The 23,548-nt window shown below is 53.2% G+C and overlaps 6 protein-coding genes across 6 annotated transcripts; 3 read left to right on the top strand and 3 right to left on the bottom strand.

The window, feature by feature from the left end:
- Positions 1-3,072: 3,072 nt before the first annotated feature.
- Positions 3,073-4,455, top strand: PSV08DRAFT_212315 (uncharacterized protein; the record flags this gene model as incomplete). Its single annotated transcript, XM_014218338.2, has 3 exons — positions 3,073-3,161; positions 3,223-3,771; positions 3,830-4,455. The coding sequence occupies 3 exons, from the start codon at positions 3,073-3,075 to the stop codon at positions 4,398-4,400; spliced, it is 1,209 nt and encodes a 402-aa protein (XP_014073813.1). The 3' UTR covers positions 4,401-4,455.
- Positions 4,456-5,523: 1,068 nt separating this feature from the next.
- On the bottom strand, positions 5,524-11,605 carry PSV08DRAFT_413171 (fungal-trans multi-domain protein). Its single transcript, XM_014218327.2, has 6 exons — positions 11,360-11,605; positions 9,787-11,149; positions 8,551-9,729; positions 8,358-8,485; positions 5,949-7,113; positions 5,524-5,885 (listed from the first exon to the last, which is right to left on the bottom strand). Exons 1-6 carry the CDS (start codon positions 11,587-11,589, stop codon positions 5,676-5,678), a joined length of 4,275 nt encoding a protein of 1,424 aa, XP_014073802.2. The 5' UTR covers positions 11,590-11,605; the 3' UTR covers positions 5,524-5,675.
- A 1,227-nt stretch (positions 11,606-12,832) lies between these two features.
- PSV08DRAFT_191631 (uncharacterized protein) lies at positions 12,833-15,013 on the bottom strand (the record flags this gene model as incomplete). The annotated part of the gene is given in 5 exon segments (XM_014218336.1): positions 12,833-14,547; positions 14,605-14,689; positions 14,764-14,768; positions 14,940-14,976; positions 14,996-15,013. The coding sequence occupies 5 exon segments, from the start codon at positions 15,011-15,013 to the stop codon at positions 12,833-12,835; spliced, it is 1,860 nt and encodes a 619-aa protein (XP_014073811.1).
- A 572-nt stretch (positions 15,014-15,585) lies between these two features.
- PSV08DRAFT_406056 (uncharacterized protein) lies at positions 15,586-16,987 on the top strand (the record flags this gene model as incomplete). The annotated part of the gene is made up of 2 exons (XM_014218312.1): positions 15,586-15,683; positions 15,866-16,987. Exons 1-2 carry the CDS (start codon positions 15,600-15,602, stop codon positions 16,985-16,987), a joined length of 1,206 nt encoding a protein of 401 aa, XP_014073787.1. The 5' UTR covers positions 15,586-15,599.
- A 1,004-nt stretch (positions 16,988-17,991) lies between these two features.
- Positions 17,992-18,885, bottom strand: PSV08DRAFT_406055 (uncharacterized protein; the record flags this gene model as incomplete). Its single annotated transcript, XM_014218309.1, has 1 exon — positions 17,992-18,885. One exon carries the CDS (start codon positions 18,883-18,885, stop codon positions 17,992-17,994), a length of 894 nt encoding a protein of 297 aa, XP_014073784.1.
- Positions 18,886-21,861: 2,976 nt separating this feature from the next.
- PSV08DRAFT_233031 (uncharacterized protein) lies at positions 21,862-23,311 on the top strand (the record flags this gene model as incomplete). The annotated part of the gene is made up of 2 exons (XM_014218335.2): positions 21,862-22,981; positions 23,044-23,311. The coding sequence occupies one exon, from the start codon at positions 21,862-21,864 to the stop codon at positions 22,870-22,872; it is 1,011 nt and encodes a 336-aa protein (XP_014073810.2). The 3' UTR covers positions 22,873-22,981; positions 23,044-23,311.
- Positions 23,312-23,548: the final 237 nt, after the last annotated feature.

The following is a 23,548-nucleotide window of genomic DNA, read 5'->3' as shown; positions in this document are numbered from 1 at the left end:
ACACTTTGCCGTTGCGCTGCCAGAAGGATCATTAACAATGCATTTGTGGCGTATCGAGACCTGCTCTCGTGTATGGTCTTGTACGTAGTTATAAACGTAGTGTCCCCTCAGTTTGTTTCTACCTTCACCAGTTCTTCTCTTGAGAATTCAGAATTCTTGTTCGACGCGGAACTGGCGCAATTTATCTAACAAAACAGAGTTCAATCAGATAAGCGTGATTTACAATCCGTCACGTCTATGCACTGGAAATGTGACCGCCAACCGGAACAGGATCCCGAATTTCACGTGCACTCACTTACACGTGCCGAAGGACCGGTAGTAGCGGTTCATGCGACATGTTACCACTCCTGCAGACCCTCGTTCAGAACTAGTTGGTACGATAGGTTCATTCTGATGCAGAAACGGAAGTTGGCATATAGTATTCACCCGGCAATTGTAACTTTCAGGCGTCCATTTCCAGATGACCAATTCGACCCAAACCAAGGCAAAGATCCGAAGCTCAAAGCATAATGCCTATAAACCAAGACTTCCTTCTGCAGTCCAACTTACATCGTCACCCCGCATGTTTCATGCAATGAGTTAGCCAGTTCAGGCAAGAGAAATGTGAAGTGCACTCATTCTGCGCAGTTATTCCTAGGATGTCGAGATATAAGGGTTGGAACTGAGGTAAGGTCGTGTTGGCCGGTGAAGGCAGAATCCGATGCTAATCCACTACCAGGGGCCATTACATGGTGATAGGTTCCAGTGGAGAGTCGGGAGAAAAAACCCACGAATGAAGCGATAGGTTGCGTCTCATGGTATGAGTCCAATTGGCGATCAGTCGTATCCAACAATGATCAGCTCATGCATCTTGCCATAGTCGGTGACATGAGAATGCAGCAAAGATATCCCCACAACTTCCCAGTTGCGATAAATGGTCAATAGCAGCTATTGTATGGCTATCCCATCGCAATGCAGTCAAGCCCGGGTCCAGACGGGACTGGAACTTTGGATGATATTAGGCGAGTCACGGCAAGCTGCGTTTATAATTGCCATCGACGCAACGATTGTGCGCAGTGACAGTCAGCAGGCTTGCCCCAAACCCCCCTTGGCCAGAATTTGCACGGGTGGACCCTAAGATAGCAACCCAAGCTGTGGCGAAGTTGAGGGCAGAGCTTCCGTGGTCACATCGCCTCGAGTCTCGCAATGGGTGAGCATTTTTTTCTCTGGCAGTTGGCATGAAACAGAGCGGGAGGCGGCATAGAATAGCTACGCGTAATACCATGCTAGCGTCCGACTGTTGGTGCTTTTTCTGGGCATGTCTCCGCGTCGAGGAATCGAGACATGTGGATCTACTGGATATGGTGAAACCTCATCGGATGTGGTTTTGCCGCAGTAGAGCCGAGACTGGTCTTGTCGGGTTTCCGTTGGCATGGATGGGGGATTCAAGACAGGTTTGGCAAACACGCCCCTGAACGAACCTACGTTGTATACAGGTACGAACTGTAGATACGAGGGATCTACCTTGGGATTCCAGAAAGATTGCGCCATGCATATTTGCCAGGGAAAAGAGTAGGATCGTGATTAGGGGGTTTGCCATGATTTGAATTACCGACGTTTGTATACATGTACATAGGTATATGTATATGTACTTAGGTACACATTGGATCCACTGTGTTCACATGCCCTTACAGCAAGCAAGTATTGGCAGCAAAACGCGCGTCACAAGGAGAGCACTACTGAATCCTTAGTTGCCTCAGCAAGGAGATGCTTGCATGCGCTGCAGGTTGGCTTTGCCAATTGCTGTGCCGCCGTCTGGCGGGGGGAGGGCAGAAGCATACTCGATGACAGCAGGGCTGGTGGAGGGGAGCGGAACATGGATACCGTGTGGTTCCCGTGCATCCCGTGCAGTAGAGGCAAGGAACGCTCAACAGCCACCCCCTCGAGGCCCACTTGACCTTGTAGTCCGCGCTGCATGGCCACCAGCGCCAGCAGATGCAATGTGCACATGCGACGCGAGTTGGCAGACTAAGTACTACCCAACGAGCGGCCGGTCAAGGTTGCATGGCGCCGAACGCCGTCCCACGGGACGGTGCGGGGGAAGGATATTTTCTCCTAATGGCTGTGTCCTGCGCCACCTCGGAAAGCGAACGTACCTGGTACAACATGGGCATGAGAGCGCAAGCACGCTCCCGCACAGCTGCAATGACGAATTTGCCAAAAACAGAAACCCTCGGTACGGACAAGGCTGCACATTTGGAAGATAGGTCGAGCATGGACGTGATGACATTGCGACTGTCAGATCGCGATGTGGCTCATGAAGCGGCAACGATGGAGCTGTCCAAGACACGGCATTTGGACACAGTCCCGGCTTCTTGTTCCTTCGCGAGATAGGAGAGACACCATCCCATCTTCTTCCCGCTGGGATCGCCTGCCCCTTTGACTTGAGTGGCAACCACCAAGGTCCACGGCAAATCAAAATCCCTGCCTTCTCTTTTCAGAACCAGCGCCCGTCCCAAACCCGAGCGTCGCCAACCGGTTGGGCCCTGTGCCGCGTTCAGGGCTAAAAAAGGGCGCACGGGCATGTTACTGTTTAGACCTATCCACTTCATCTTCTTCGAGCGAGTGGAGCTCCTCATGAAATCAACTACTACGCTGGCAGGCATGGTCCGAGTTTTTTTTCCCCCTTCGCCGACTTGTTCCAGCAACAGACAGCCTGTTGAACTGCTCCACTTTGCACGTTGCCGATCTTCCAGTTGGAGGGTCTCATGTATGGAAGCAGAAGATTGCCCCACGAAGATCTTGGCTTCATCGCCCGGCCCCGTCTCAACCACCGCTGCCAGGGTTCCAGTAAGAGGGTCGGTCTTGTTGCTCACAAGATTCTAGCGTTAGAATGGGCCAAAGCAGACTGCGAGACGGGTTAGGCCCAAGTGTCAGCCAGCATCTTTGCTCGGCAAGATCGCCGGAGAGGAGAACATATCCACTGCATACAATGTGCTCCCAACTCGTCGGTGTTTTGGTTTGACTGTTTGCTTTTCCCTCCCCAGATATCATTGCTTCCCAATCGATCCCCTCATACCCCATCATCTCATGATGAAGGATCGCAGTGGAGAGGTCCTAGCCATAGGCATTACCTTCTTGATCCTGTCATGGCTTACTGTCGGTCTCCGATGCTTTGTACGGTAAGAGGTCGCCTGATCATTTGAGTCCACCAGGTCGTGTAGCTAACTTTCTTGACTGTAGCATCCACATGGTCAAAGGCTTCGGCATTGACGACTACACAATGGCCGTCACGCTGCTCTTCTTCACAGGATACCTGATATCACAGATTGGTGGCGCCATCAACGGAACAGGTGTGCGCCGCATACATCTTACCGATGAGAGCGCCCAGACGGCTCTTCACTTTTGGTTCTTCTGCGAAATCTTCTACACACTGTCGACATGTATGCTCAAGATCTCCGTCGGTTTCTTCTTGCTACGCATCACCATTGTCCCACTTCACATCTGGATCATCCGTCTCATCATGGTCGTGTCTGGAATCGTGGGAATCGCATACACGTCCGTTGTCATCTTCCAGTGCAAGCCCATCTCATATTGGTGGGATCTCAATCCGAACGCTGTCGGCTCCTGCCTCTCTCCAGTACTGGTCATGAACTTTACCTTTGTCGTCTCTGGACTCAACGCCTTTGCCGACTGGGTCTTTGCCATTCTTCCAGTACTTATCGTCCAGGGTCTGCACATGAAGAAGCGCATGAAGGTGGTTGTAGCCTCGGTCATTGCACTGGCGGCCATGTAAGTAGCACTTGGATCATCTTCTTTCACTCAATAGCCGCCTGACATGCATAAACAGTGGTTCTACAGCGACCATTATTCGCTTGCCGTACACGACAACGATCAAGGGATACAAAGGCGAATTCCTCTTCCGGACGACTGACTTTGCAATTTGGAGCACTGTCGAAGTAGGCCTTGGTATATCAGCTGGATCAATTGCGACACTGCGACCACTATTGAAGCAGGCGTTTGAAATTACCCGATCGGCCTCAGCCATGCCGTGGAGCAAGCCTTCACTCAAATCAGGACAAGAACACTCTGGCCATCAGCTCAGTGCGATCAAGCCTTCGATTCAAAAGTCCATTACCATTACCACATCGCGGGCACGGCGAGAAAGCAAAGAGTCGGACGAGGAAAGATTCCTTGGCTCGAGCATGCCGTCAGAAGCATGGCAGCAGCAACAAGGACTGCCGGGATACATTACATCTACCGTTCTGGATGAGCAAGCTGCGCGAGCTTCAATGGATAGGAGTCGGAAGCATGGGCAACAACAAAATCGGAGAGGCAGTCCTGGGGGCACCAGCCAGTCGACTGTCGAGAGCAAAGAGTCTGGGAAAGCACCAAAGGCTCGTGTACACGAGCGTTTTTAGTTGGAGGCCTTGTATAATCTTAATCCGTGGGTCGAACATTCACCATTGTCATTCTCAAACCTCGCCCCTTTTTGAACTACTGCAAGCCTCTGACACGCGCTCTCCCTCTTCTTCCACTTGGCCGAGAATACGATATGAGACGTATTTGTGCTTCACTTTTCTTTTGTTCCTGGAGGATACTCGTACTAAAAGACGGCGACAATGTTTGTGGCCAATGGTTGAGGATGGGTAAAGTATCGGCAATAGGCTCGCCTATTGCCTGATCGACTCCCGACTGCCGTGATGTTAACGAATCCGCATAGGACTTGTCCGCTTCATTGCAGATTGTAGCTAGTGCAGGGACAAGACTGGCTACACTAGTCAAGCCAGCGTTCGCGCATGGTCTGAGTCAGCAGTTGGATAATGGTTGTTATGCTACGTCAAGGCAACAACACTCGCAGAAAGGTATGGCATGCGGGTGGGCGCCATGTGGATCGTCTTGCCGGACGAGACGGCGTTTGACTCGAACATGTGGAGATATGGACACAACTTGAGCACCTCGTCTCGACATTTCATGTATTCACGTTGGCCAAGTGTCTGGGGTGCGCGTAATGCCGCAAGTGCCCGAGTGGCGGATATTGGTCTGGAGCTGAGCGGGTGTGGGTGCGTACATAGTACGTAGTTTGTGTGGAGAGGATAGCTATTTAGCGCGAGTGAAGCGCAGCTGGCCAGTGCATGATTATGGAGAAAAGGAAATAGAGAAAAAAAAAGAGTGTCGGAAAGAGCGGGAAGTGGGTATGCTTGATAGAAGAAAAAGCTATGGCCTGATCGTCTTCATCAGCCATGGTCTGCATTCGGATCATCTTCGTGTCCATTGGCTCAATTTGGCGCATTTAGACCACTGCAAATCCTCGTCAAGCATTCCATGCGTTGGATAAAAAAAAATCCAGACTCTGGCTCGACAGGCTACGTCCATGCAACATGTGTCCAGGTACAAGGGCTGAGTAAAACCCCTCGGTCCACATGGATTGCCAAGAAGGCCAGTGAGTTCTCGGAACCTCGGAAAAAACGCGGGGGAGCAGATGCGCCAGGCCACATGTTTGTGTGTCAAAGTACCCTAATAACCAGAATAAGCAAGGATGGGTGTGATGTACTTTGTACCATGTCCTTGGTAGATTATTGTTCGTATATATATAGTCGAATTAAACTCCACGCTGCCCTAGTGTTTACATGTGTATTTCGTGTTGCTGTCAAATCCAAAATGACGCAATATTCAAGAAAGAGAAAAATATACCATTACCAAAGAATGTCGGCAAAAGCTGTTCGGAGTACTTCGGTGCGCGTCTTTTGCATTTCGGGGGCAATGCCGACCAGGTCTAATATTTCAAGACATTTTCGCGCATCAGCCTTTGCATCTTTCAGCAGGGGATCTGACGAAGGAGGCAAGCCTGATTGGGTTGGCGAAAGGGGTTGGGCTTGTTGGCCCAGAATACGAGCCATGAGAAGCTAAGCGTCATAGTGAGTAACCAAGTGGAGCAGAGGAAAATGGATAACGGGTACAATACGTACCGCTTCCTCGAAAGCGCGGTGCTGGAACACCCACCAGACACTTGCGTCGATTCTGAGATATTCCCAAAAGTGGAAGAAGGACTGCAGAGCCATTCTGGCAGCGTCGAGGGCACCCTTGACGTCACACGATACACCCTTGGCGGGGTTCTCGTCCGCTTGGATAGCCATGACGCAGTGCCAAAAATTGCTCCGGAAAAAGAGATTTTGCCTCAGACCTCTCGGGTTTTGTTCGGCCATGGCTCGTATGGTAGCATCGTCGGATGCTGTGAGCTCGATGGGAAATGTGCTGTGCAGGGCAAAGTATTCGCTGACCAGCTCCGTCTTTTGGGCGACGGACGTGGTAAGGGGGGTTGCTAGAGAGCGTGGAATGCAGACGGTGCGTGAGACGAGAATGGCCATGTGCCACATTGAGCGGATGTATCGTCGGTCTGAGAGCTCATAGGGAGGATAGAGGTCGAGGTTGGAAGCAATGTTGCTGATGCTCATGGGATTGATGACGGCATCGGTGGCACCGTTGGCTGACGAGGCATTTGGGATGTAGTCGTCCAGGTCATCGCTCAACGACTGGGGCTGTATGTCTGAAAAGACGGTGGTTGGTGGGAGCTTGAGGAGGACGGTGAGGAAGGTGTCTTGAAAGAAGATGGCCTGCCATAGCTTGCGGCGCTGTTGCTTGTCACTTCGAGAGCAACGAGGGGCAATGATGTCCGGGTCACGGTGGAGGCCCATGGCATAGGCTTGTCGTACCAGGACACCACCAAAGGCCCATGCGTCTGAAGCATGGTTGTCGTTCATCAAGAAGTAGCCTATCAGGACCATGGCCTGCAGCGTCCTGACCGAGGCACGGCTGAGATACGAGGATATGCGCAGGGCCTGTTGAGCGGCTGAGATGTAGAACTCTGCAATCTGGGCGCGCTCACGGTTGTCCGTCGTGTGGATGAACTGGGTGCCCATGGCATAGACGACAAAGTGAAGGGCGACGAGGACAGGGTCGGCGGCATGCTTGTCGTCGAGGGGCAGGGACCAGAAGCGTTCATAGTCGGCATAGAAGTTCCTGCGGTGGACCATGGGATAGACGGGGTCGACGGCATCAAAGTACTTGTCGACGAGGATGTCGGCCTGCTCCTTTGCGGGCAGGACGCCGACGACCTCTGCCAGGCCACCGCGGCTGGTCCAGTAGTTGGCAAAGGGATGCTCTGAGCCGAGGCCGAAGAAGGGGGCGGGCGTGTGGTTAGAGTAGGGGATGTTTGAGAGCAAAAAAGGCGACGAGCCGGTTGAGGACAAGGACACGCTGCGATACTGGGTGCGGAGGGGCGTCGGGGGCACCTGGATGGACTTGGCATGGGGATGCGGGTCGTTGCCAAGTCGCAGTGCCTGTTTGGCCGCCGTTTTCCTGGAGCGAGGCGTGGCATGTTGGGCGGCGCCGACTCTGCGCAGATGGTTAGCAGGCGTGAGGCGGGCAAGTCGACGGGCACATACATACTTGTCGGCAGACGAGGCAATCAGGTTGGCGATGTCTGAGTAGCGGCAGGGCGACTGGCGTTTGATGCAGGCCAAGCAATGGGGTCTGGTGCGGTCGCACTGCGCGTCGCGTCAGCCGGCGGATGGGTGAGCGTGGTCATGACGACGGATGGAAGCGGGAGAGTGGGAAGGTGGGAAGGTGGGAAGGTGGGAATGTGGGCGTGTGGAGGTGGAGGTGGAGGTGGAGGTGGAGGTGGTCTGTTTGCACCGTCCGTGGGGAGGCGAGGGGGGCGAGTTGCGCCGAAGAGACGGCCGTGGTTGTCTTGGGCTCACCTTTGTCTTGCGCTCGACGCACTCTTCGCAGCTCAGCGTGGGCTTGTTGCGCTTCTGCTTTTTCCTGGCCGGCGCATGGCCGTGGGCGGCAGACGGCGCGGCCGGGCTGGTTGACGAGGGCTGCGAGGTGGGCGTGGTGGTGATGGTGGCGTCGTGGTTGTCGTCGTCGTCGTCGTCGTCGCGCTTCATTGTACGGCACCGACGGCGTGGCCCGCTCTCGGGCTCCAAGCAGCTGGCAGAGCGACGCGGGCGTGGATGTCGGAGGCGTGTCTGAGTGGGCGGCGAGGCGCACGGGAATAAGATAGGGCTGGCGGGTGTGGTTGTTCCCACGAGTGTGTGTTCGCCCTTTGCCCCCCAGCGATGCCAGCGGCCACGACACGACGGCTGGCACGCCCCGTTGGTGGTGGAGACTCGGGGCCAGCCACGCGCTTGGCGGGCCTGAACATGCATCCTCGTGCACACCACTCCTCTGCTCGCTGTTGCTGCTGCGCACTCACTACCATTGCATACTACTACATACAGCCATCATCATCATCATCATCGTCGTCGTCGTCGTCGTCGTCCTCGCCGTCGCCGTCATCGCCTCCTCACGTGTACTGCCGCATCGCATCCCGGTACCCCTTCCCCCCTCGCATATCATCGTCAAATGCCTGCCCAGCCTCCAGCACCCGCCTGACGTGCTCCATGCTAAACGCGCTCTGCTCGGCCACTGCAATCGCCTGCGATGTCTTGACCGTGTTCTTGATCTGCCCAACAAACAGTTAATACCCATCGCCCGCGCTGACCATGGCGCGCCCCTCACTCGACGTACCTGTCGCCCATTCAGCACCCTCTGGCTCAGCACGTCAAAGTCGGCCTCGCTAAACGCCTTCATTCCCTGGCTCCCCTTCATCCTCTGCACCCTGCCCACGTGCTGCTGCCAGATGTCCCGCCTGGCCCGTGCAGACAGCTCTTCATACCGAATCCCCATGTGAATCCTCGACTGGAACGCCTCGTCAAAGGTCTCGACCCGGTTCGTCGTCAGGAACAGGATGCCCTGGTAGTACTCGGTCAGCCGCAGGAACACCGACACCAGCGAGTTGCGATGTAGGTCATTCGGCTGCCGCGCCTCGAGAAACACGTCCGCCTCGTCCAGCAGTAGGATGGCGCCCCACGCATGCGTAATCTCCATGATGCGGTTCAGATCCGCCTCCAACGCCCGGCTGTTGGTCCCCAGCTCCCCTGCAGACACTGCGTACAAAGGGCACTGCAGATACTCAGCAATCGATTCACCCGTCAGTGTCTTACCCACCCCGGGCGGGCCATGCAGCACCACATTGAGCCCCTTGCCCTTGCCCTGGATCACATCGTCAATCGTCTTGGCCGCGTGGAACCGATGCGAAGACACCAGGCCCTTGAGATTCTGCTTGATCTGGCTCGGCAGCACCAGACTGGAAAATGCTTCCTCGTTCCACTTGATCTCCTCAATCCCAGATAGAGAAAATTCGAGCCAAAGCTTCTCGGAAAAGGCAAACCCCAGCACGACCGGCGACGCAATGATGAGCTCCTCTTCAGTCAGCACTTGACGCTGCTCCTCCTTCGTATCGTCGTCCCTGTCAAGCGGCTGTTCCGTACCCGTGCCCATTTCCTTGTCCACAACGCTCTGTGGTACTCGGATAGCATGTTTCCTGCCCCTCCTGTCCTTCCACATGACGGTGCGCATCCTTTCCTTTTTTTCGCCGTCTTCATCTTCACTCGAGTTGCAGCAGCACTCTTCGTCGTCATCATTGTCCTCATTGTCAGCTAGCTCGTCTGGCCGGAGGTATGAGAGCGGGTAGTTTGGGTTCATGCGGCGGAACATGGCAGGATCAATCATGACCCGACCATTAACAATGAAGCGCACGATGCTGTTCTTGTGCTTCATATATGCAATCCCCTTTTGCACTCGGTAATTCATGCCCTGGAGCGCGACAAATTTCTTGCCCCGCTCAACCAGCTGCTTCTTGATACCCTGCCCGCCTCTGTCAGCACTCATTCATCCCAGCCCCAAACTGTCCATCCAACATACCTTGGCATCCTTGTGATACTTGAGCGGATATGCGGCAAGACCGGTAATCTTCTTGTGCCCCTTGAACGCCTGAATCGATACCTCGTGTTCCCCAAGACCAAACGATTTGCCGTCATACTCGAGGTACTTGCCATCAACACACCACGACTTGATGCCCGTCAGCCAGTTTTCCGTCTCGTACGCTGTCCCCACCCTGAAACACCGCGCATCGTCCTTGTTGTTATACGTAGGCGTAAACGCAATGGTGTTGGGCTTGAAGAGCGCCCATACCAGATCGTACGTAATAGTGCCTGCTTTGACCATGGGCTTTAGAGCTTTACGAGTAGCGCCAAAGTCCTCGTCCACATAGCTGAGCAACAGCTTGCACTGCGCAACCTGCTGCTTGAGCCGCTTCTGCTCCTTCGACCTCTTCGCTTTTCCAAGCTGCCGCTTCAGCGTCTTCTTGACATGCGTCTTCAACTCGTCGTAATAGTGGAACAATGTGCGTGGATCCAGCTGGGGGGTGTCCTCGACAAGACTAACGCTTTTGCAGTCCTTCAACACGTCTTGGAGGGTTTTCCGCAGAGTCTTCGACTTGATGTCCACCCGAGTTTCGATATACTTACCTTGCCAGTCCAGACGCCGCCGCACCGTGAATATACAGTCAAACTCACCCTTCTGATCACTGCTGCTCTCGACAAGCTTCCAGTCGTGGATCTGCATGTCAAATACCTGGTCCACGCGCTTGAACTCTGGCCCCTTTTTACCCACTGCTTTCTCCACTTTGGGAATCGACACAGCCGCCGCGTCTACACAGGCCTGCTTTGCCTTGAGGCGCTGTAAAAGGCCACTGATCGTCGCCACTTGCGCCTCGAAGTCCTCTTCTACCACATGAACGTCTGGCGGGGAACCTGGCAATGGAATGACCTCGTCGTCGCTAGACAGTGATTCCGAAGACGACAAATAGTTGTCCTGTTTCTTCTTCGTCTTCCTACTGTTCCGCTTTGCCTTTGCCCTTGCCTTTTTTCGTTTGGCGCTTTGGTCCTCGGTGCCCAGGTCACTGCTGGACTCTGCTGATAGAGCTTCTGAGTCATCATCATCATCATCATCATCGTCGTCGTCGTCGTCGCTCGATCTGTGCACGCGCTTGCTCTTCTTACGCTCGATCTTGGTTCGTCGGGCTTTGCGTCGGCTTTTGGTGGCTGCCACTGCGTCCTCCGAATCAGAATCAGAACCAGATTCAGAGCAGTCGGCCGAGCTCTCGTCCTCATCAGTTGATTCGTGCTTCTTGCTCTTGTACTTCTTGCTCTTCATTCTCTCCTTGAGTTTCTCCTTTTGCTTCTGCTTCTTCTTCTTCCTGGCTTCTGCTTGTGCAATTGCCGCTCTAATCTTCCTCAGCCTCTTTTTCTCCTTGAGTTTCTGGTCTTCGCTACTTTGTTCAGAATCGCTTGAGCTCTCAGTGCTGCTAGTCTCGGATGCGGAGCTGTCGTCCACTTGACGTTTGGATTTGTGCAACGGCCTGCCCTTACGAGGTGTCTTCTTGCCAGCTCCACGTTCCGCCTTTGCGTCGTCTGTTGTTGGTCCGACACCCAACTTATGCTTTTCTTCATCTTGTGGTGGTGTGTTGCACGTCTGAGTCGCTACGCTCTCCTGCAAAGCCTCCATCTCTTGCTCACGTAGTGCCATGGCTTCGGGTTCAGAGACCATAGAAGGAGTAAAAATAACGACCGGAAGTGATGAAGATGTATCTGATGACTCGTTGTTTGCTCGACAAGCCAAAGTGCAGTCAACCGCCAACGTGCCAGAACTGTCTAGACTGTTCATGAGCTCCAAACACCCATCACAGGTTTGATCCAATGCACACTATCCCAACGACTTATCAAGCGTTCAGAGCAAACTAGGACGAAAAAGGTGTTTGGAATGAGATAGTCCCACCAAGGACAATGGAGCAGCGCTGTCTATCCTAACCACCTTTTTATCCCCAGACAGAGCCGCAAGTACTGCTTGGCCAGGCACTTCACACTCCTGCAACTAGACAACGCCCAGTCCTCATTTAGACAAAACCAAGCATTTCGCTGCATTCCTTGTACACCCACTCCAGCGAATCCTCTTGGCTCCGCAGCTTACAGTAACAACGGCTAAACATGTTGAGGCAACCACTAAGCCTGACCTCAACCCTTTGCTGAGGGTCTTATGAAACGCAAGTAAACGTTTCTGCGGGGTATTGGCTGCCCTGTCTCACAGCCTTCCTTTGCTTGACCGGACGCAACCCATTCTCCTCGCATTGAACCTGACAGAGTAGCCGTATTAATATCCTTTATGATTCTCGTACCGGAGGGGCGCCACGTTCCTACCACATGCACACATCTTGTCGTGGCCACATTCCACAATCAGGTTTTTGTGTAGCAGTTTCTATGCATGCTGCTGCGGTGCGCTCCTTCGCCATCGTGTGCTGTCATCAGTGGCCAGACGGCCCTCTGCTATGTTTTTTTTTTCACGAGGGAGAAATCCAGATTTGGTGCGCTAGCTGCGACGAACGACATATCGAGATGCTTTAGCGATAAGCGTACAGCATTCGCCTCACTCCTCCAACCCCTCGCCACCAAGCTCGCATATTCTCTACCGTTTACCAACCTCTAGTGCTCGGACAAGGAAAATTGAAGCCAGACGACAACATGTGCTCAGGGGGGCCAACAAAGCAGGAGTTACACCGATTGACAATGTAAAAGCAGGTGGATGTATCTGAAACAGCAAGGCAATCGTCCATGCCACGAACCAAACAGCGATATAGTGAAGCTTCGGTAAATACACGCGCGTGGCCCCCCTCCAACGCCACATGGATGCCAGAGCACCCATGCAACGTGTACAGGACATGCTTTGTAACAAAGGCTGCGATACCAAGACCAGACGCCAATCACACAAATCCCCCCAGAAAGCCCTCATGCAAGTTGACCCCCCCCTTCCTCCTCCCTCCCTGAACGCCCCGCAATGCCCCAAGCTAAGCACATGGCCTTTTGCAGAGCCATGCACGCCCCCTCAGTACCGTTGGTGCAATGGGTTCTGGTGCTCACGAACTCGTCTTGTTCTTTCCAAAGGCCAAATGCCCTAACCCGTGCTCTTTCGCATCCTTCATCTCGCTCTCGGGCTTGCCGTCGGGAAGCTCCCCAGTCGAGACTGCACCAGAAATGTGGTACTTGATGTCCTTTGCCACCTCGCTAACAACACTTGTGTGATGCGACGCACTACCTTGGTCTAGAGGCTCCGACTTGCTCGTTGTGGTGTTGCCGCTGCTGCTTTGAATCTGGCTCGGCAGTGTGGAATCTGTAAGTGCTGTCGCTGGCCCGCTCTCTTCTGCGTTGGCGGATGTTTTTGAGTCGCTGGGCTCGGCAACAACTTCCTCGCCATTGAGACCGTGAGAACGTACATCCTTGGTATCGCTGTCATCACTGTCTCTGCGACCAGGAGCGCTGATAATGGTCTCATTCCTTTTGTTTTCGCTTCTGACGCTGTTTGCCCGGCTAATGTCGGATTGAGTGTTGGTTGGACTTGCTCTGCGGACACCGAGGTCTTTGCCTTCGGACGGCTCTACGCCGTGCGTGCCTCTCCAATCCGCAGGTTGCGCCTGTCGCACAGGCTCGCCTTCCTTTGGTTCTGTGATCAATACACCAGGCCGACCTTCATTGGCCGACAGAGCACGCCATACCACGGCTATTCGTTCAAAAGCCTGGGTACCTTTCCGAGACGAGCCTTTGATGCCGTCCATGGCATCCCATGAAATCTCGAAAATGCCAGATTCGTCTGCGTTGCCCTTTTGCTCCGGGCCATTGCCCTCAAAGTACGTGTTGAACCAAACGTGAGCGACAGCCGTGACCATGGTGAGATCAAAGGCGGCCTTGTTGCGGCGCTCGACATCGATGTTGATGTCGTTGGTGGGAAGGACTACACGCTTCGAAGGGCGAAAGACGACGTCGCCTGTGCCTAGCGGGAGGCTCTCGCTTGAGATCTTTCGCTCAGCGGCCGTGCCGTCATTGTTGCTCTGTTGTTCCAAAGACAAGGTACTGCTGTTCTTAGAGCCTTCGTTCGTCTTTGAAGGACCGAAGCCATTCTTATACATGACCTCTTGAACGGCCTGTGCCATGCCCGTCGTCTTGACCTCGCCGCGCACAATCTCGCGCTCATCCCGGGTAAATGTGTGAAAATTCTTGATAAGTTTGCCGTCCTCGACAAAGCCTTCTATCTGGATCTTGACGCCGTCTCTGAGTCCCCAGCAGTGCACTTCGAGAACCTCGACCTGGCGCTCGACGTAGATCTTGTCATGCTTGGTCCAGCGGTCAACGTAGCCTACCCAGCGCAATTGGCTGGGTATGCTGACGCCTTTGCCCATGTTGGGGCGCATGCGCCTCTCAGTGAAGCGGTCGAGCGCCTTTTGCATTGGCCAGCCTTCTTCGCTGATGAGATAACTGCAACTTGCTGTGCCGGATCGACCCTTGCCAGCTTTGCAGTGGACCACAACGACACGGCCTTTCTTCTCATGCAGCCAGTTGCGCATGCTTGCCATGATGTTGGGTATGAGGGCGAAAGGTGGAGGGTGGTGGTCCGGGAAGGGGTAGTGGTAGACGCGATTGTATACCTCTGAGTCTGGGTAGCCTGTGCCTTCTGCGCGAAACTCCCATATGGCCCAGTCGTCGCCATGCTTGGAGTCGAGAAACTTGACGAGCGAGTCGAGCGGGTTGCGATAGGCACGCTGGGGATATGTGCCACTGGGGCCCGAAGTGGCGATGACTGCAAGAAGAGGTCAGCGCATGAAGAGTGAAGACAGTGGTCTTGTGGCGAGTGTACTGTTGTCGGTTACATAGCATAGGTCGAGGCCGGCCTCGGGATGCCTGGCGCGAGGGCCGGCGACGAGCTGTCGCAGGAGCGACGCCTAGGCAGGACAGTCAGTTATCGTTGTCGCAAGCAGTTGCAGTGGGTGCATGGTTGCATGCATGCCAGACGTACCATAGCTAAGGCGAGAGAGGAGTGTATGCGAAAAGAAAGTCAGCTTGGCACATTGCGAGACTCGCAACCGTGGGATGCAGGCGGGCACACACGCGACGGCAAGGTGGTACGTCACCCTGGGCTGCTCCCTGCCTGCTAGTACTATTCATACCACTACATAGTATGTGCACACGTACATGCGACTATCTGTCCAAGTACATGGTACAAATCTGCCTAGCAGTAGTGTACTTACACATGTGCATTCATACATGTACTAGCTCCAAATCATCACCATCCAGTCCCTCTCTCTGCAACCGCCACCAGTATGGACATGTGCTTGGGCCATGCGATTGGCGCAATGCCGCCCCAGACGAAGCCACGGTCATATAGGCTGACATTGTTACGTACTACTTGTACGACGCCAAACACGATACCATCCTCACCAAGACGCCTCATCCAAACGGCGCATGGCAATAGTTTGTTTTCCGGTCAGACCAACACAGGACGCATTCGTAGGAGCAAGCAGAGAGACGACGCTTGATGGAGCAATGCCGGCACGCCGGTGCACCGGCTGACTTGACAGATCGGAAGCAGGTGGCCACGGGCTGACAAGCAGGGCATGTTCTGGGGCACGTTCCGCCAGCCAAGTTCAGAGTGGCCATACTTGTGAGTGATGTGGTGGAACAAGACAAGATGCAAAGCGACCATGGGACGGTGGCGCAACAAAAGGCATCCACCCACACCTTCTCCTATCCAGCCACGTGGCTGAGGGCTTACATAATCACCTCAGCCTCCGAGGGCGAGCATTGGTCCTTTACGAAGAAGCAACTGTCCGCACCCTAACCCTCACCGCGACCATGACAGAGAAACGCGTTGCAAAGCGCAAGACGCACACAAAATCCCGAAAGGGATGCTTCCAGTGCAAGCAACGCCACACAAAAGTAGGTGCGAAGCCCGACGCCCGTCCCAGCCCTGCCCGGCCAATCAGCAACTCTTGCTCAAAACTTTCCCAATCTCCAGACATGATGCCCGACGCAAATCCTCGTGTCTGCTCATGACATGGCCAGACTGCACTGCCTGCCGCACCTCAGTTTCACGCCCTTTTGCTTACCCTCTGTTGTAGTGCAACGAAGCGCGACCACGCTGCGCAAACTGCGTTCGCTTGGACATTCATTGTACATTCCCAACCATACCAGACAGCTACACCTCACCCTCCCAGCACAGTTCTGGCGTCAGCTCATCCTATGGCGAGCCTGGCCTTCCCGAGAGCCCCGACGCACCTCACAGCCACACTGGTTCCGATCTACCCCTTGCCGACCTGCAATTACTGCACCACTGGATCAAGTCATGTGCCAAATCACTGCATCCCAACCCTTCTCCACGGAGCAGTGCTTGGCAGATCGAGTTTGTAGAACTGGGCTTCGAATTCCCCTTCCTCCTGCGTGGCTTCCTAGCCCTGTCTGCAATCCACCAAGCATTTCTCCTTGCACCCAACGATCGACAGCCCTTTTTGCTCCAGGCAGACTCCCATATCAGCCGAGCATTGGACACGTATAGGAAAAATCTCCAAAATCCGGACGTGAAGCTAGCCTTGCCCATGTTCATGTTTTCTTCTGTAATCTTCATGTACAACTTCGGCTCGGCACATCTTCAGCAGCCCGAAGATCCGATTGCCGCACTTCACCACTGCTTCATGCTGCTGCAAGGCATCAAGGTTGTCGTCATGCCCCATTGGAATCAAATCAAAGACACCGCGTTCGTTGCACACATGACTGACTATCATTCTGAGGACCTTTTAAAGGGTCTGGATAATCTGGCGAGCCAGGATAAACCCCAAGAAATCCTGCGCTTGAAGGAGCTTACCGAATTACTACTAGACAGCCAGGACAAGGAGGCTTGTACGGCTGGCATTGACGAACTCCACACCACATGGCTCCGCTTCCGGCACCTGCCTATAGACCGCGATGAGTACTCTCTGCTATTTTACTGGCCCTCCATGTTGGAAAGTCGATTCCTCGAACTCCTCGCTGCTCATAATCCTGTGACATGCATCATCACCACCCACTTTGTCGCCATGTTGGCTCAAAGCCGCCCTGTGTGGTGGCTTGGCAAATGGCCCCAGTGGTTACTCTCAGCCTCAGAACAGTTGTTGGCAGCAACCCCCGATCTCCTCAAATGGCTAGAGTGGCCACGGGAAATGATTTGTCCACAGACTTGGAGCCCAAGTACCACGTTAGGCGGTTGACAAATTATTTGATTCGCAACTACTGAGACCACTGCAGTGCAAGGGCCTCGGGGTTATCATTGCGCATATGTATACACGCATTATCTGGTGAACGGTGAACATCACCAAAACAATACGAAAAGCCATCGATTGGCAAGATACTACAGAACCACAACCTGTGGGTTCAAATGATGGAAGCACCGAATTCACCTCGCCAAGGCAGTCCCGACCTACACACCCCATACGCACGCTAGCTTGAAAGCCATGGCGGATTGAGTATCGTCTGGATCTTAATGGCGATCGGATTCTTCATGGCGCCCCCCCCCCCCCCCCCCCCCCCTGGAATGACAAGATCATATCATTGGCTCCTCATAACTTCTCTCTGTAATGGCCTTTGTAAATGCATTGGGTCTCGTAGTGTTATATCTGACGTACCTAAGAGAGTATCTGGTAATTGTCATGATTTTTTGTCATTACAAGAAGCACTTGGAAGAATTGTTGCTCCTTGCTTCTTTTCACCGCCAACAATTCATCTCATCAAATCACATCTCAGTTACAACATGTGGGTAGTCGACGCTTGACAAGCCGCTCTGTATAGATCTCCTTGCAGCTCTGTTCTCCTTGTTTGGAAAAACCGCTTGAAGCCGGAGAGATCTGCAAACAACATAGATTTGTAATACAAAGGTATTTATAGAAGTACTGAGGCGAAGAAAACCACCAAGGACTCTTTCTCAGATCGAAATGCCGTGATTTTGTCAAGTTATATTACAATGGATCGTCGACCCTGATTCTACTCAGGGGCCAACTAACGTCCCCAAACAACATCAACGTTTCATAGCCATCCCAAGCATCCATGTCTTTTTGTTTTCATACATAGTCATGTCGCGTCACTCATGTTATCCCAACGGTAACCCAGCCAAGTTATGACATGTTATCCCACCTCCCTATACTTGCGTTTTGACTGAACGAAATAAAGAAAAAAAAAGAAAAGATACGACATGGTGATCCAAGACAGGGCTGTCTGATCAAAATGACGCTCGGTAGTCTCGTGAGGAAGCTAAGCGACTTGCTTCCATCTGCAGGTACTGTGCTATCCTCTGGTCGGGACAATGGGCATGTTGGCCAAGCAGGTCCTTGAGAGCCCGCACCTCAGCCTGCAGCATGTCTACCTCTGCCTTTAACATTCGGTTCTTGCGCTCATACTGCCTCGACCTTTCGACAAGCTGTTCTTGCTCGTGTTTTTGTTTACTCCGACACTTGCTTGCAGCCCGGCGGTTCTTCTCGAGGTAGATGGCCCGCGCCGAGCCTGGTTCTACGTACTCTGAGTTACGCCTTCGCCGAGTACTCCCCATTGTCGTTGTCGTCGTTGTTGGTGTTGTTGTTGTGTTGGTGGCGGTAGAGGGCCGCCTTGAGGGTGTCTCGTCACCTGGAGGGTATAGACTGCCACCCTCCTTAGGGTACAGGCTGTCTCGGCGAGAGGGTACGGGGAAGCTGACTGGTGATGCCGAGTTGCTGGTATCAAAGTGAGACTGCGATGGAGAGATAGTCGAGGTGCTGTCATAGTATCCAGTAGTTCGGTTGGCGGGCGTAAAAGTGGGGGTTGAAAGAGCGACTGGGTTGATGCTTGGTGTCGACGTCGGGTCTGCGTTGGTGTGTGGTTGTGAAACAAATGAGTGTTGTGTGTTCTGGGGCTGCACTATCGACAGAGAAGACGAGCTCCAGTCATGGACAGGTGCCTGTCTAGGGTTCTCGTGTTGCGAGGCGTGGATATCGTAGTTGGTCGGTTCTGTCGCTCCGGTGGGGCTGAAGGTACTACTACTAAAAAAGCTCCCGTAACCTGACGGCAGTCCCGAGATTCGAGCATATGGATCTGGTTCCCCGAACGAATTGCTATGTGGAAACATGACAGTAGTCGTCATTTCGACTGTACGAGACTGGCTCGGATCAAGTCTATGCGAAGGTAACGCTGGCAGATGGGGAGGAGTGAAAACGGGCTTGATATGTTGTGTGCAAGGATTCAAGAATCAATGACAGCCTGTGTAGATAACACAATTACGAGGGTGTTGGTGGAGCGAATGATGGCCGGCTGTGTGGCATGCTTCCCCCTTGGATGTTGGAGGATAGGGCAAAGGCAATTTAAGGTCTGTATTGTGGACAAGATGGTTGCCGTTGCAGCTGGAAGCTTCGTCATCCCAAGAGGGACCCATCTGTTCACCTACGGTCAGGGTTGGCCCCGACCGTGGGCGCCAGATTCTAAGGAGCGACCTTTGTCCTGGGCGCATGTGGGCTGCAGGTGTGGTTGGGGCCTTGCTAGCAATAGCCGAGGGCGCGTTGAGTTGAGGCCAGCCAACGGGTGGACTGGTACGCCAGCCAACGGTTTACTTGGGCGACGAATTATCACGAGGGGGTGCGGAAGATTTGCCCGTGCATGATCAGCAATAGACAGTGGGTTCATGGCGGATACGGTTGCGTTGACCGTGGCCAATCATGGAGCGATCGCATGGCGTGCAGGCGCAAACAGAAAGGTGCTGAGGTGGATTGGCACCGCATTGTGCTCGCGCGGCTTGGGTGGTTGCTGACGGGGCCAGTTGTGGCATCTGGTCAAGGTGAAAGGAGACGGACATACAGTGTCGTCGGGAGTGGACAATGGCAGGGCAGCCAAAGCGAAGCGGCGAGACGCCGGTCAGTTTGCTAAGAAAGGGAACATTGTCAAGGGCAATGGAGTGCAGCCAGCTTCCCCGCCACTACTGCTGCTGGTGACTAGCGCCGTGGATACGGACGGGTCCGTTGATTGTGCCCTAAACCACTTTGCCTCTTGGCTTCTGGATGCTGCTGCAGCACATCCAACCTACACAGTACGCGGCCGTCTTTGGCCCAATGCAGCGGCGCAAACAGCCACCAGTAGGATCGCCTGCCTCCAACCTTGCCAGCATGCGTTCGACGGATACGGCCATGGGGCCAGAAAGCCACATCTGACGCGTGCTGAACGACAGCGGCTCCCCAGACGACACAGGCGGCTTTCCAGTACTCTACGTACGTAGTATGTCGTTTCTTTTTTCTTTGCCGCACATACCGCCCGTTTCCCATCAGAGCAAAGCCTCGCTCCAAAAGGCAGAGGCCAAAACGGGCCTGTGCCCATCTCGTGTGCAGTACCCGTACCCGTACCTGGACTCTACTTACTTGCACAGCCCGCCAGACTGCGACTGTGGCGCCTCTACAGGCCTCCTCGTCAACATGACTCAACCTCATCGCCCTGTGGAAGCTGGCGATCCACATTTTTCAAATTTCGCAGGATGCAATGAGCAATGGATACTTCAGCCGGTGCCTCATGCCGAGCCGCAAAACTGGCAGCCCACTGCCGCTCCTCGGAGTGATGGCCATTATCAGCTCCATGTCGGTCAGAGTTGGCCGTTCCAATGAACTTGGGCGAAGCCTCCATCGTCACCGCTCCGCCATTTTCTAACCCGATAAAGGGATTTCTTCTTGCAGCATCTTTGGCACCCTGGGGTGGCATACCAGTAGGGTCCGCCTTTTTCGCTTGCACACTTGCGCCTTTGCCCTCCAAAACTCAACACCACCAGCCCATGGAAAGTCGTGTATCTCTGCAGTCAATGCTTTCCAATCTTCAGCTGCGTTCCGGTTACCCTAATTTGTCTCTGGAGCCCTGGTGCCAAGATATTACATCCTGGTCAATAGAGGAGACCTTTTTCTCCGCGGCACGGTAAGACCACACAGACAAAAGCGGCACCAAGGTTCCATGCTTAACTCTCACACCGCAGGGTTTGGTTGCCTGGTTCGCTACCGATCAAGATAACAGTTTCTGGGGTCTGGAAGTACTGCTAGGCTTCGCAACACACACTGGCTCACCACCAAATACCGTCGTCGCGCCTTGGTACCAGCATTAATCGTCCAAGCATGTGACTGGGGTCAGCTTCATGCTTTGGGTACCTGTTCATTGCAACTAGCCATTTACCTTCTTCAGCACCGATCCTCGGCCTTTTCCGAACACTCAACCCAAATGTTTCCACTCATGCCATTATCCGGTTGCTTTTGCAAGGTTCTGTAGATAGGTAACACGTTCGCTACTACTGTGCTCGTCTTTTTGATGGGTTGAATTTAGCATGTCTTGAGCAAGAAAGAGAAGTCCATCTTACCTGCATCTGTTCAGCGAGCCCCAGTTTCGATGTCAGTGACCCGAAAGCTATGTTTCTTCGGCTTTGGTGTTTCGCATACCGCAAAGTAGCTCTGTCTGTACAATAAGTCGCCAATAGAAGGGTGGGGTAGTAACCGAAAGTATTGTGGACGACGCAGCCACATCTCTGGGCAGCCTTATTGGACCAGAGACTCTGTGATAATGGCTGGACGGTGCCCCGGAACGTCCTGGAGCGCAACTTAGAACCCAGTGCCACGTGGAATAGATGCTACAACTAACTAGTTAAGGCTAGACTGGAACCTAAAGGTCTTCGTCGTTTATGGTCCAGTTGGGGACATACGAGCGCAACCACACAACCGGGTAGCTATGTGTTACATTGCTCCCCATTCTCGTATCCCTTCCTTCCGTCTTTGTGTTTATTCGGTGATCAGCGACGCAAAATTTTATCAAGTACAGACGGTCAGCCCACTTGTGCGTAGCTGGCCTGGATGGTTGGATGGTCTGTGAGCAAATTTGGAGAGGTATGCTACACCCCGGATTCCAGGGGAGTCCTGGGAACGCAATGACGCCACAATCCTCGATAAAGAAATCAGGCAAGCAGCAAACAAAAGTTTCATCTGCGAGTTGAGAGTTTCATGGACCACAATTAAAGGTACACTGATATCGGCTGACACCTTCAAGTGCACAACGCGGATATGATTTTCCGTGGCGGCTGATCAACTCCGCTGTGTCTCCGCTTCGAATGACGCCAACAAATACAAGAGCGCAACCAAGACGACCGTATGTGAGACAACTCAATACCTCTCAACCAAATCGAAGAATAAGGAACTCAGTTGTGATGCGTGTCGTTGTATTTGGAGCTTCCGGCGTTCAGGGCCGCCATCAAGTCCACGTCCTCGCGCAAGCAGACCATTCCGTGGTTGCGGTCAGTCGCAACCCTCAACCACTACAGATTGACAGAAAGCCTGTCGAAACGTTTGCTGCAGATTTTTCCAACAAAGCTGCACTTGAAAAGGCACTCCAAGGCGCAGACCGAGTGTTCCTCAACCTGCCATCAACTTCTTTCAACAAGTCCGAACCCATCATCGCCGCTGCACGAGACATTGGCGAAGCTGCGAAGAAAGCCAAGGTTCCCCTGATACTTTTCAATACCAGCATGCCGGTTCCCAAGCAGCCGCAAGATATCCAAGCACAGGATGATCGAAGAGTAATGAGATCCTTGTTACGGGAGCATGTCCCGGTAATCAGCATTGAGCCCGTGGTTTACCTTGACAATCTTCTTGAAGGCTGGGCTTTGCCTCCAATCCGCGACCGACAGACCGTCGTCTACTGCCACAAGCCAGACCTTCGCGTATCATGGATCTGCCACCACGATGTTGCGCAAATCATGATGGCTGCCATGCATAGACCAGAACTTGCGGGACGCGACATTCCTATTGGAGGACCTGAAACGGTTGTACTTTCTCAGCTTACTGAGAAACTATCGAGAGCCTGGGGTAAAGAGCTGAGCTACGAAAACCAGACTGTGTCGGATTTTTGTGACAAGATTAGCAAGACGATGCAGGGAAGAGGGCTGGGAACGGAGACGGTTGTGAGCCAGATGTTCAAGGCTTATACATACTACAATGAGGCAGAAGATGAGCCGTTCAACATCGACATGAAGCCTATCATTAGTGAACTGGGTGTTAAGCTTACGCCGATTGAAGAGTGGGCTGAGAGAAGAAGTCCTTGGAATGACAAAGGTTACTACTAGAGATCGAGTTGAACCAGAAATTGGAATGGATTGTCATGAATCACTCTGACGTCACAGCTGGAATATATTATGACTTTGAGCTCATCGCTATACCTTAAGCGAGGGATAAGTAAGTCAATCCTACTCAAAGGTTTCGGCTATGAAATCGTGCCAAGTGCTAATCTACTTCAGGTTGCATCACAGGATGATATCGTATAATAGATGTGGACGTCCGATAGTTGCATACCCAGCATTGAAGAATCGTGAAAATTGACTTGCAAACTATTGTAGGTTACTTCTGAGTATTATTGTAGCTAACGTGCGGGATCAGTAAGCTGGAAAGATCAGTAAGCTGAACGCCCCACCCAACCTGACGCGACTGTCTGCACAATTGAGCCACAACAACGCAATAAAATAAGATGAGATTAAGAAATATAGTTTATTGTATAGCCTTACACGTAGTGCGAGTGTGTCCTTGAATATAGCACTTCGTGCACGTCGGCGGCGCGCGCTGACGTCGCTGACTACTCTCACCCTGTTCAGCCTCTATAACCACCCTTTCTGCCTCTGTAATAAGCTGCTGAGCCTATCGTACCTGGAGGGCTCCGCTAGAAGCAATATATTAACGCCGCTAGTCTTACTTTTGGCGTTAACGCTAGTAGACTGTACGTAGCTTCTTATTCTCCTCTGTAAGTAT

The sequence above is a fragment of the Bipolaris maydis genome, assembly GCF_028858645.1.
Source record: "Bipolaris maydis strain C4 unplaced genomic scaffold PSV08scaffold_19, whole genome shotgun sequence".
Taxonomy (NCBI): Eukaryota; Fungi; Ascomycota; class Dothideomycetes; order Pleosporales; family Pleosporaceae; genus Bipolaris; species Bipolaris maydis.
This window is presented reverse-complemented; position numbering and strand designations above follow the sequence as displayed.